Below are 12643 nucleotides of genomic sequence, written 5' to 3'. Positions count from 1 at the left end.
GGCAGAAAGGCAACTAACTCAAATGTATTACAACAGTGGTGTGCAAAAGAACGCACTGCACGTCAAACCATATAGTAGTTGGCCTATGCAGCAGAAAACCATGAACGTATACTCAGTTGCCCCTTTAATAGGTACAAGACTTACCTAATAAAGTGACCTCTACGTGTACATTAGTGATGTCAAATCTGATTCTGACCTGAAATACAGTTAGTATTAAAAATGCTGAACTGTTCTGATCAAAGGGCATTGACTTGAAATATTTATCACTACAGCTAGTGCTTGACCTAGGTAGCTCCAGCTGTTGAATACAAGAAATGGAAAGTAATTTTACATAGAGCTAACTCTTCATAACTGTATAAATCAACTAATTCACCCTTCGGAGCATTAGTTGGAAAATAACATACCATTTAAATAAAACGTGGTTTTCATGATTTCAGGCATCTCAGAGCATTGTCACGGAAGTAATAAATGAATTTCAAATAAGTGGTGAAGAAACCAAAGTGGTGAGTATTTATACTTTCTCTGCAATAAATTTATCCTGGCAAAAATAATCCCCTTTCTTTTTCCTCCTCTTCCCTTAGAGGCGGCTCCATTAAGGGAAGAGAATGCATAATGAAACCCATGTCCTGATCTCTCACACACACAAATTGATTGTGGTATATCTGCTGCTGTTAAAGGGAACAATGGTGGTTCAACAATTAAATGACTTGATCACTAACCTAGAGACCCGGGCTGTAACACTCCAGAGGCTTGAGATTGAATCTCACAATGGCAGCTGTGGACTCTGATCCCATACTCTTATTCAAAATATTCACTAGTAATCTTTGGTTGTTGTAAAAATAAAACAGTGCTCTTCTAGAAGAAAAAAAACATCTTTGACCACCCATATGGTTGACTCCACAGTGCCCTCTGAAATGTCCCAGGATGCCTACATCCCAATAATTGAATTGGGGGGGGAAGAAATAGGCTGAGATTGACTCACTCAACATAAGCCAGGAAGAGAATCTGAGCTTGACACTGAAGTTACTAGTCACGGTTACACAATATTTATCACCTTCACATATTTCAGGCATCTGTACAGAACTGGATTTCAAAATGATCAAGTCATGTTTATTGTTATATGCATAAGTACATGTATGCACGAGTCAGTGGAAAAACTTGCCTGCATCAGCATTACAGGCACATAGCATCAGAGACGGCCTTAATGAGAAAAGCATAGGTTGTTAAGCATAAAGATGATAAGACAGGAGTTGAATTAGGCCATTCAGCCTATTGAGTTTGCTCTGCCATTCTGTCAGGGTTGATCTATTATCCTTCTCAAGCCCATTCTCCTGCTTTTCCCCCATAACCTTTGATTAATCAAGAACTTAGGAAACTCCACTTTTGTGACTTGTCCGCGACAATTCCACAATTCACTACCCTCTGAAGAAATTCTGCCTTATCTCTGTTCTAAATGGAAGTCCCTTGATTCTGAGGCTGTGCCCTCTGGTCCTAGACTCCCCCACTATAGGAAACATTCTCTCCACATCCATTCTATCTAGGCCTTTCAATTTTCAATAGGTTTCAATGAGATTCTTCTAAACTCCGGTGAGTACAGACCCAGAGCTATCAAATGGTCCTTGTGTGTTAACCCCTTTATTCCCTGGATCTTTCTCATGACCCTCCTCTGGACCCTCTATAATGCCAGTACATCTTTGCTTGGGTATGGGACCCAAAACTGTTCAATTTTCCAAGTTTGTACTGCCTTAAAGAGCCTCAACATTACATCCTTTTATATTCTAATCTCCAAAATGATTGATAACATTGTCTTTGCCTTCCTTACCACAGACTGCACCTGCAAGTTAACCTTTAGCGAATCCTGCACAAAGACTCCCACATCACTTTGTGCCTTAGATTTCTGAATTTTTCTCCCTGTTTAGAAAATAGTCTACACCTTTATTTGATCTACCAAAGTGCATGACCATATACTTCCCTACACTGTATTCTTTCTGCCACTTCTTTGCCCATTTTCCTAATCTAAGTCCTGCAGATTCCCTGCTTCTTCAACACTTCCTGCCCCTCCATCTTCATATTGTCGGCAAACTTGGCCACAAAGCAATCAATTCCATCATGCAAGTAACATAATTATTGACAAATAAAATGAGAGGACACAATTACATGCAAGTAACATAATTATTGACAAATAAAATGAGAGGACACAATTAGAGCTAAAGAAACAGTCCATTGTACTTGAAGGAGGTTGGCCTGTTGCTTGACAGTTAGTGATGAGGGTTAGTTCAAAAAACAAGTGATTGAAGGCAAGTAGTTGTTCTTGAACCTGATGGTGTGGGACTTTAAGTTACTATACCTCCTGCCTGATGGTAGCTGTTAGAAGACAGAATGATTGGTAGAGTTAGATTTTGCTGTCTTGAGGCAGTGCCTCATGTACATACAGTACTATGCCAATATTTAGACACCCTAGATATTTTATATGGGTTTAGATGGTCTGGCCTCCACAAAACTGTGATCTCAACATCATTGAGGCAGTCTTGGACTACCTGAAGAGACAGAAGCAAGTGAGGTGGTTAAAATCTCCACAAGAACTGTGACAAGTTCTCAAAGGTGCTTGAAACAACCTGCCAGCCAATTTTCTGAAAAGAGAAATTGTTGCAGTTTTAAAGGCAAAGGGTGCTCACATCAAATATTGATTTGATTTAATTTGTTTTACTGTTTACTGCTCTTTATAGTAAATTTTGATATTTAGAAACTTTTCATTATTTTTGAAATCATTTTCGCATTACAGATTATTTTACATATGCCTATGATTTCTGTACAGTACTGTACGTGAAGGTGTGCCTGCGATGTATTAAGCTGTGTCCAATCATTTGGAGCCAATTTTGAATTTGTATTGGACAATGAAACACAATTCAGTAGTTGGGGTAGTAATGAACAAAATTCACTTTCAGGTTAACAAATACTATTGTTCATTGTTCAAGATGAAATCAATTTAGTTTTGGCTTGGTTCTGCCAGAACTTTTGCACCATTATTTAAGGTTTGTGAAAATAATGTTTGAAAGAAATGGGAGCTAGTTAGAAGTGCTCACACAAACATCATCAATACACAGCTCCATACTTCCATGAGAATAATCTCAGGAGCCCTAAAATCACAGCTGGCCAATGGCTCCCAACAATAGTAAACACAAAGTACACTGCAGATGCTGTGGTCAAATCAAGACATACAAAAAGCATTTTTGTACGTCTTAATGAGCAGAATAGTGCCCCCTGAGATCTGTGGAACAGTAGCTTCAGCAAAATTCTACAAGCGTGTCCAAAATATACCCAACAACTTTCCAGTTTTGTAAGCTCATCGAAAGTACTCCTCCAACTATCTGACTCAAATCCCGAAAACATTTCTACAAATTGAAAAACCTCAACTCTTATGACGGACACACTGAATGGCGCCAGTACTAGCACACCAACATGCCCCCACCTCGCTCCTCCCAGGTTTTACCACAGTATCAGAAAAAACTGGACAGCTGCAAATAGAATCAGAAGTCAAAATGCTGAAGACTGCTTTGCCGTGATCCGTCGATGAGACCAGAAGCTGAAGGAGTGGTTTGACAAAAAACAATTAATGTGAAGAGGAAAAAAACACTTGCCATATGAAACAACAACAAAAGAACACATTCAAATAGAAACATAGAAAATAGGTGCAGGAGTAGGCCATTCGGCCCTTCGAGCCTGCACCGCCATTCAGTATGATCATGGCTGATCATCCAACTCAGAACCCTGTACCTGCTTTCGCTCCATACCCCCGAACCCTTTAGCCACAAGGGCCATATCTGACTTCCTCTTAAATATAGCCAATGAACCGGCCTCAACTGTTCCCTGTAGCAGAGAATTCCACAGATTCACCACTCTCTGTGTAAAGAAGTTTTTCCTCATCTCTGTCCTAAAAGGCTTCCCTTTTATCCTTAAACTGTGACCCCTCGTTCTGGACTTCCCCAACATCGGAAACAAACTTCCTGCATCTAGCCTGTCCAATCGCTTTAGAATTTTATACGTTTCAATAAGATCCCCCTTCAATCTTCTAAATTCCAGTGAGTATAAGCCTAGTCGATCCAGTCTTTCTTCATATGAAAGTCCTGCCATCCCAGGAATCAATCTGGTGAACCTTCTCTGTACTCCCTCTATGGCAAGAATGTCTTTCCTCAGATTAGGGGACCAAAACTGCACACGATACTCTAGGTGCGGTCTCACCAAGGCCTTGTACAACTGCAGTAGAACCTCCCTGCTCCTGTACTCAAATCCTTTTGCTATGAATGCCAACATACCATTTGCCTTTTTCACTGCCTGTTGTACCTACATGCCCACCTTCAATGACTGGTGTACAATGACACCCAGGTCTCGTTGCATTTCCTAATCGGCACCGTTCAGATAATCTGTTTTCCTGTTCTTGCAACCAAAGTGGATATTGAGAGCATGGTTGAATTTTTTTACTATGTGCTATGTTGCCCACTGAGTTTGTACTATTAGCCTACATTAATCATATTTTGTTTTATTATTCCCACATTTTCATCATCTCTTTCCAAGTTATTCCTCTCGCCTGCACACTGGCTAAATTTATAGTGGCCAATTAACCAGCCAGGCTCTGAGCCTTTGCAATGTGGGAAGAAACCAGAACACCTGGAGAAGACATGCACAGTCACAAAGAGAACATGCAAACTCCACGCAGTACTGGAAATCGTGTTTGGACCTTGGTCTCTAGCATTGTGAGGCTGAAGCTCCATTAGCTGCATCACTGTTGAGTGCTGCACTTTGAGAGCAGATCTTGAAGTGCATATTCTCCACATTCTGTTACCTCATTTAACTAGATGAATGGTTATCAGGTGACTTCTGTGATGCTCTTTGGCTCAGGTGCACTTTGAAATAATCCTGTGTAATGAAATGTTTCCTGAGCTTTGATTCAACATCTATTACTTGACATTATATTTAGTGGGTATTGCTGATACTAATTGAAGTCTCTGAAAATTTTGGGTTTCAGTGATAATGTTTTGGGCACTTGCTTTAGGTATGGGGATTACTTCCACCAATGGGGGAAATTCTGAGTCCACACACTCCCAGTTCTTGTGATACAAGTAACTTTGGCACAATTAACTTGTTAACAAAGAAGGCATTGTCATCAGGTTGCACAAAGCAATCGGTTGAATGAGTGATCTAGTGTGATAACTTATGGGATGGTATTTGGTTAAGAGGCTGACAGTTTCCCTTTCCTCAGGGAACAATGCCACAGGGTCTTCTGATTGAAACATCCATAGCTTGTACTTCCTGAAAGTAACAAAAACAATCCAAGGAATTTTATGATTGTTACTGAATGGAATTTAACACTACATATCATTAGTATTGAAGTAATTTCTGCCTTTTCTTTAGGCAAGACTAAAGCTACTTCCTTGCCAGACAGGAGAGCTGCACATTCTCGGAATTGTTTACAATCTCAGCACAGTGCTGCCAGCTGCTAAACACGATGGAATGGACTCTGGTCCTGGACCGCAGGCAGCAGGTGAGATGACCTATTTGTCTGTTTCTGTATTTGCAATGAATATTAGAAATACATTGCAAAATATTATTTAAAGAATCAAATAATGTATGCAAAGTAGAATAGACAAGGTCAATGACAAACATGATAAAACCAAGGACAATAATTTGAATACTTAGACTTGTAAAACAAGATTCTGCAGATGCTGGTCATGTAAATTGGAGAAATTGCTGGGCAATTTCTGCCAGATTGGGTTGGGGGAGAACTTTGAAGATTTTGGAAATATTAGTCCCCTTTTCTTTTTAATTCCTGAGTTGTTCAATGTTTTGAGCATTTTATTTCAATTTTGCTTTAGTGAAGACTGTGCCAATTCCCCCTGTTTAACCTGTTCCTGCAGCCAATTGCCTCAATGTCAGCAGCCCTTACTTGTCAAAATCTGGAATCAAGTCGCAAACAACTCATAACCTCCAACAATCCAGTTCAACAGATCAACTGGAGTATTACCATGGGCTAAGCTGGACTGAAGGTCAGTTGGGGAGTGCATGCGGAAAGCAAGCAGATTGTGCTATGCAGGGATCGGTTATGTTTTTGTGATGCAGTTTTGCTCAATTTACATGTGTGAAAATTGACTGCTATTTTAGCCTCACCCAATATTTTTCTAATATTAGCAGCTAAGTCACTGAATGATGTCCTTGTAATATATGGGGGGACAGTGGGGGCTGTTGTGCTATTTGGTTGCTAGAAATAAGATTTATTCTTCAACACGTTGAAGACGATTGCAGAAAGTCAACTATAATTATGGATCCAAATTTCCAAATAAGTAATGGTTATATTAAAGAACCAAGAGACTGCAGATGCTGAAATATATAGAGCAACACCAAACTGCTGGAGGAACTTAGTGGGTTAAACATCTCAGGAGGGAAATGGAGATCAGACATTTCCAGTCCCAAACCATTAACTGACCATCTCTCCCCAGGCCCCCCCCCCCCCGTGCTATTTTAAGGCTGACTTTTGCTTTCACAAAAACTGGCCCTTAATCAGTAGTGTGCTAGTTTGTCAGTTTAATTTCTCAACCAATTTATTTTAGCCCTCTGGAGCCATTTAGAACTGAAATGGTCATTGTGTCCATGCTTGGAAAGAACTTTCCAGATGAATAATCCCCCTGCCCCACTGAACTCCTGCTTTGTTTTCTAAAGGTTAAATGTACCAAGATCTTTGTCATTTTCAATTGATTTAACCATAACCAGCTTGAAGTGAAAGTCAATTATAAACTGCCTATGTTGTAAATCCAAGAAGCACTCAGGTCAGGCAATATATACGGTGGAAGAGTTATAATGTCATGCTAAAAGTCCATTGTCAGAACTGGGAAGGAGAGAAAATAAATAACTTTTTCCAGTAAATACAGTTTTCTCATAGCTTTGGGGAAATACTTGCACTCAGTTTATAATGTTTCCAGAAGCACCATTTAAAATCTTGCCACAATGTGATCTTAAGTTATGCCTCGGAAAAGTACCACTCTATTCAACTCTCTGAAGTTATACAAACTGCCCCATTGCCCTGCTTTCTCTATATCTGTACAAATCGATATACAATTTCACAGCTTCCATCTGTGCACTTAGAATCAAGTTTGTTAATCACTCTTATATGATGTAAAATGTGAAATTTACAGTGTAACTATGTAAAATTACTAATTTTTAATGAGTAATTTAAGAAATGTACATTGTCATGCAGAAAGGCTAGTTATCGTTATAGCAGCTATTTGAAATAACTCTCCAATTGGCTCCACTGTCCTGCTCCTGAAAATAGTTGAAAGAAAAACAAATAGCTGCAAGGCTGTAGCACAAAAGCAGAATGTCGCACTCATTGGACTTCGTTAAAGATGCAATGGTCCCAATAGTCACCAACTATGTTATACTGTTCTAAAATATTTACCATTCGTATAGAAATAATTCCTATTTTACGGAATGTTGATGTGGCCTTTTTTTTCTAAGCATCCAAACTCATTTTCCTTATAAAAATGTTTCAGGTAAAGTTCCTCATGGGTTATCAGTAAGAGGTCGCCAAAATCTGGAAATCCAGGGACCGAGACTCAATAACACTAAAGAAGAGAAAACTTCTGTGAAGTATGGATCAGATCAGCGGTTAGATCCCATCATCACGGAGGCAATGCCTTTGTTAGAGGTACAGGTCTATGTATAATTTTAACACTGATTATCAACTTTGCACTCTCCAGAATTGAAAGACTTTTCTTCATATTTGTGTTTGCAACTTGAATGTGGAATTATAATCTGCCTTGAAGTGGAAAATTTGTAATCTTAAAACATTTTTAGTTTTCCATTAATTAAGGATCTGGGACAAGGTTCATGCCACTTTATTCTGTATACAGCAGTGGCAATGGTCTATCTGATAAGTCTGTAGTGTGTTTGAATGGTATTTGCTCCTTTGAAATCAGTTCTCATGGAGCTGCTACATGGTGGCACAATGTGTGAAGGGAATGAAAGCTTGAACCAGGAGTCAACTTTCAGAATTTTAGTTTGTTCCTTTTATTATCATCTTAAAATTATATACTTTACATGATTTCTGAATTTAATGCGATATTGATCAGCTCCAAGTGGAAAATATTAGACATTTTTACAAAAGTGGTGCATTAATGGATGGAATTTGGCACGTATATAAACAGCAAGGAAATGGATTGGTGTAGAGAGAGCAAAAAAGTACTAATGAAGCTACGATTGGATCAGCAATGATATTCAAAAATTGTAGGGCAGGCTTGAGTGACCTTATTGGTCCTCTTCAGCTCTTGTTTATGTTTTTAAGCATTCAAATTTGAATTTAAATGCTAAAGTTCTGGATAGGCTGCTGCACTTCTAAGCAACACAGAAACTGTTGGAGGAACTCAGCAAGCCAAGCAGCACCTGTAGAGTAGAATAAACAGTGAACGTTTCGGGCTGAAACTCTTTGTCAGGACAAATGTTTATGATTTGCGGTACTTCTGAGTATGGCTAATTTCATTTTTAAAACTATATTTTATTTATAATATGGTAGTTCAAGTTTCAATGCTGTGGTGTTACAACTGTTGATATAGAACATTAAAAATGTAGTGGTTGTCAATGATAAAGTAGAAAGGTAAAATAAAAACAACTTGCACTAGATTATATGGAGAGGAAATTGACATTTGGAGGAGCTCGTAGAGAGTTGAATGTAAACAGGAAGTGAGTAATGTGTTGATTGACTGGGTGTTGAGCTAATATTATAAAATACAAATATCCTGTTGAGGTAGAATCTGCTCTATGGATTTGAGGAGTTAAAATTATCAAATTGTCTTGATTGGAAGAGGTGTGTACATCAGTGCTAGGACAAATACCCTGATTGGCAGACAGGATGGACCTGGCTGCATTTCAACTATAGTTGGCATATATAATACGCTGCCATTCATTCAGTTGGAATCACCATCCTGAACTGAAAAGGTAAATGGCTTTATTTCAGTGTATATATCAAGTAAAATTAAATTTTAGTTTCCTTAATAAGAACTTAAGAAATAGGAGCGGGAGTAGGCCATCCGGCCCATCGAGCTTGCCCCGTCACTCAACAAGATCATGGCTGATCTGTCCATAAACTCAGCTCCATCTTTTCCCCATAACCCTTAGTTCCCCTACTATGTAAAAACCCATCTAACTGTATCTTAAATATATTTAGTGAAGAAGCCTCAATAGCTTCCCTAGGCAGAAAATTCCACAGATTCACCACTCCCTAGGAAAAACTGTTTCTCCTCATCTCTGTCCTAAATCTTATCCCCTGAATCTTGAGGCAGTGTCCCCTAGTTCTAGTTTCACCTACCAATGGAAACAACTTCCCTACTTCTATCTTATCTATCTCTTTCAAAATTTTGTATGTTTCTATAAGATCCCCTCTCATTGTTCTGAAATAATTCTTTCTGTATAATTCCTTTGAACTTTAGCTCTTTGGTGACCAGAGGCCATTGGGGAATCTAGGCCTTCTGCTGCCTGTTGCTCACAGATCACTCCAGCTCAGTGCTTTCTCTGAAGACATGTTACAGAGTTGTTAGTTAAGTGCTGCTATAAAGTGGGCTTGGAATACTGTACATCAGGAAGATTTAATAAATTAGCTGGAACAGCTAAATGGAAAAACATGGGGCTTGTCTTCAAAAGGATGAACTCTAGTCTATTAACATCTGATTTGACTAACCATGAAAAGTCAGGAAAATGCCTGTTACTGCTGACCCCATGAAGCAGTAAAAAAAATGGATTGTCCAACCTTTCAAAGACATTGTCAAACAAATATTTTGAGTTGCTGAATAATTGCAATTATTTTCATCCAGTTCTTTTATGATTTTGAAAATTGAACTATACATTTTGACATTTGTTTTACTTGCCAGTATTGAGAGAAAGAAAAGACAGATTCAAAAGACTGAAGTTAATTTGTGCTGTGTCCTCCAAATCTCCGCTGCCACAATATGATACACTTTGAATTGAAAAATGGCAATTGGAGCTTTCAGTGTGATGTGTTGCAGTTTATTGTTGCCATAAACTGCAGAAGAAAGGACGTTAAACTTTAAAGCATGCATCTATGAAATACTGCAGCAGAGTATTTTTAAAATCTGTAGCTCAGCAAATATGGGATTATCAATGTCGTTCTTACCTGTAATAACACACATTATGGGGCAACTACAGCATTACATCTGACAGACTTAGATGAAGGTGAGAAAGATCTAATGCCTTGTAAAAACAAAATAGAAGTTCTGAGCAGTTCAGATGTGCTGGCTGCTTCTCTGTGGGGTTGTTGACTCTACTTTTTGATTTCCTTCATCTAACGAGCTTTGAAGTTTCTTTGTAAATTGATTTAATATTATCATATGTACTAAGGTGCAGTGAAGATCTTTTTTGAATGCCATCTATATTGATAATTTCATTACAACAGTACAGGGAAAAGCAATAAATTCAGAATTAAGGTGTTATAAGTGAAGTGTTGACAGTAAGGTTCAAGGTCATGCTGATGTAGACTGAGCGGTCAAGAGTCCACATTACTGTATGAGGGAACTGTTCAAAAGTCTTCTAACAGCAGGATAGATAGTGCCTTTGAGCCTGATGGTACTTTCAGACTTCTGTATAGTCTGTCTGTTAGGTGTGGGAAAAGAGAGAATGCCCTTATCTTTGATTTAAGCTGATAAGTGCTGTGATATTTGTGCATCTTGGAATGTATATCATTGATTTATATTACCTTTTTTGTGCTGGCAGGTATTTTTCATTAACTTTCCCACTGGATTGCTTTGTGGTGAATTGAGAAAAACTTACGTGGAGTTTGTGAATGTAAGCCAGTGCCCACTTACTGGATTGAAAGTTGTATGCAAAGACCCAGACTTCTTTTCCTTTGGGTGTAAAACTGCAGCATTAACGCCATCAAGTCCAACTGGTTCGGAAAACTGTAGCGCTTACAAGACTGTTATAACTGACTGTGCGGGCATATCCTCAGCCATCACGTCTTCAGTTTCCCCAGTAGACTTTGGAGTAGACTCTGGAAATCCACAGTGGGTAATTGATGTGCCTCTTCCTGACACTGTACTGTTACCGGGGGCTTCTGTGCAGCTGCCCATGTGGTTGCGTGGACCCGATGATGAAGGAGTACATGAAATAAACTTTTTATTTTACTATGAAAGTACAAAACCACATTCAAAACTGAGGTGAGTTTCCGTCTTTTTTTCTACCAGTGAAACATATTTCACATAAATCTGTTGGAACTGGTAGTTTAAAAAGTTTATATTTACAATGTTAAGTATCATATAAGTATATTTTAAACTTATTTCAAAGTTCTTTTCCAGTTTTAAAGATAAACTTCTAATTGATTAACCAGAAACTAATGTTTCATTTCTTCTGTTTTTCATGTGATCCTGTAGATGTGTGCTTTCCTACAGGTTATATCTTTTTTATCTGTGTGCCTTTCATTAATGTGTAAAGGCTATTTAACATGAGCGATACATCCCATAGCCTTGCGTTTTGCAGCATCTTGTGCTTCTTTGTCTTTTCCCCCTCAACTTCCCCTTCAATCAGTTCCTTGGTCTTAATGATGTTGAGTGCAAGATTGTTGTTGTGACACCACTCAACCAGCTGATATGTCTCACTCCTGGATACCTTCTCATCACCTTCTGAAATTCTGCCAACAATAGTTGTGTCGTCGTACAAATTTAAAGACGCCTTTAAGCTGTGTCTAGCCATACAGTTGTGGGTGTAGACAGTAGAGCCGAGGGCTAAGCACACATCCTTGGGTATACCATTGTGGATTGTCAGCAAGGAGATGTTATTTCTGATCTGCACTGACTTCGGTCTCCTGGTGATGAAGTAAAGAATCCAGTAGCAGAGGGAGGTATAGAGGCCCACGTTTTGGAGCTCATTGATAAGTACTGAGGGTGTGATGGTGTTGACACTGAGCTGTAATCAATGAACAGCAACCTGTCACAGGTATTGCTTTTGTCCAAGTGATCCAAGATCAGGTGGAGAGCCAGTGAGATTTTATTTGCTGTAGACCTTTTGTGGCAATAGGCAAATTGCATTGGGCTCAGATCCTTGCTTAGGCAGAAGTTAATTCTAACCATGACCAACCTCTCAAAGCACTTCATAGTAGATGTGAGTGTAACTAGTAGTTAATGAGGCAGATCACACTCTTCTTCTTGGGCACTGGTGTGATTGTCATCCTTTTGAAGCAGGTGGAAATTTCCGGCATGGCACCAGTGAAAGATTAAAGAGTCTAGCCAGTTGGTTTTTGCAGGTTTACGGTGCTCTACCAGGTACACTATCTGAAGCCTTGCAATGGTTCATTCTCATGAAAGCTGTTCTGACATTGGCCTCCATGACAGATTATCAGGTCACCAGGTGTTGGAGGGTTATGCACATGGTAGCTTTTTTATTCTCTTTCAAAACGTGTATAAAAGGCGCTTAGCTCATCTAGGAATGAAGCATCACAGTCATTCATGATGTTAGGTTTCACTTTGTAGGAAGTAATGGCCTGCAAACCCTGCCAGAGCTGACTAGCATCTGATTCCATCTCTAACTTCAATCAGAACTGGGGTTTTTTTTGCTCTTAAAATAGTCTTCTGTATGTCGTAACCTACTACTT

The 12643-nt window shown here is 39.0% G+C and overlaps 1 protein-coding gene across 3 annotated transcripts in view; it reads left to right on the top strand.

Annotated features, from left to right (window-relative positions):
* trappc8 (trafficking protein particle complex subunit 8) overlaps positions 1-12643 on the top strand; it is a 159593-nt gene that overhangs the window by 106342 nt on the left and 40608 nt on the right. For 2 of the 3 annotated variants that reach the window (XM_073045993.1, XM_073045986.1), the window contains 5 exons: positions 438-503; positions 5410-5539; positions 5913-6041; positions 7542-7696; positions 10771-11213. In XM_073045993.1, coding sequence (XP_072902094.1) covers positions 438-503; positions 5410-5539; positions 5913-6041; positions 7542-7696; positions 10771-11213 — 923 coding nt within the window. The remainder of the gene's footprint in view (positions 1-437; positions 504-5409; positions 5540-5912; positions 6042-7541; positions 7697-10770; positions 11214-12643) is intronic. The other variant, XM_073046003.1, reaches the window with a different exon arrangement.

The sequence above is a fragment of the Hemitrygon akajei genome, chromosome 1 (genome assembly GCF_048418815.1).
Source record: "Hemitrygon akajei chromosome 1, sHemAka1.3, whole genome shotgun sequence".
In the NCBI taxonomy this organism is placed as follows: domain Eukaryota; kingdom Metazoa; phylum Chordata; class Chondrichthyes; order Myliobatiformes; family Dasyatidae; genus Hemitrygon; species Hemitrygon akajei.
The sequence above is the reverse complement of the archived record's forward strand: the minus strand, read 5'-3'. Positions and strand labels throughout refer to the sequence as shown.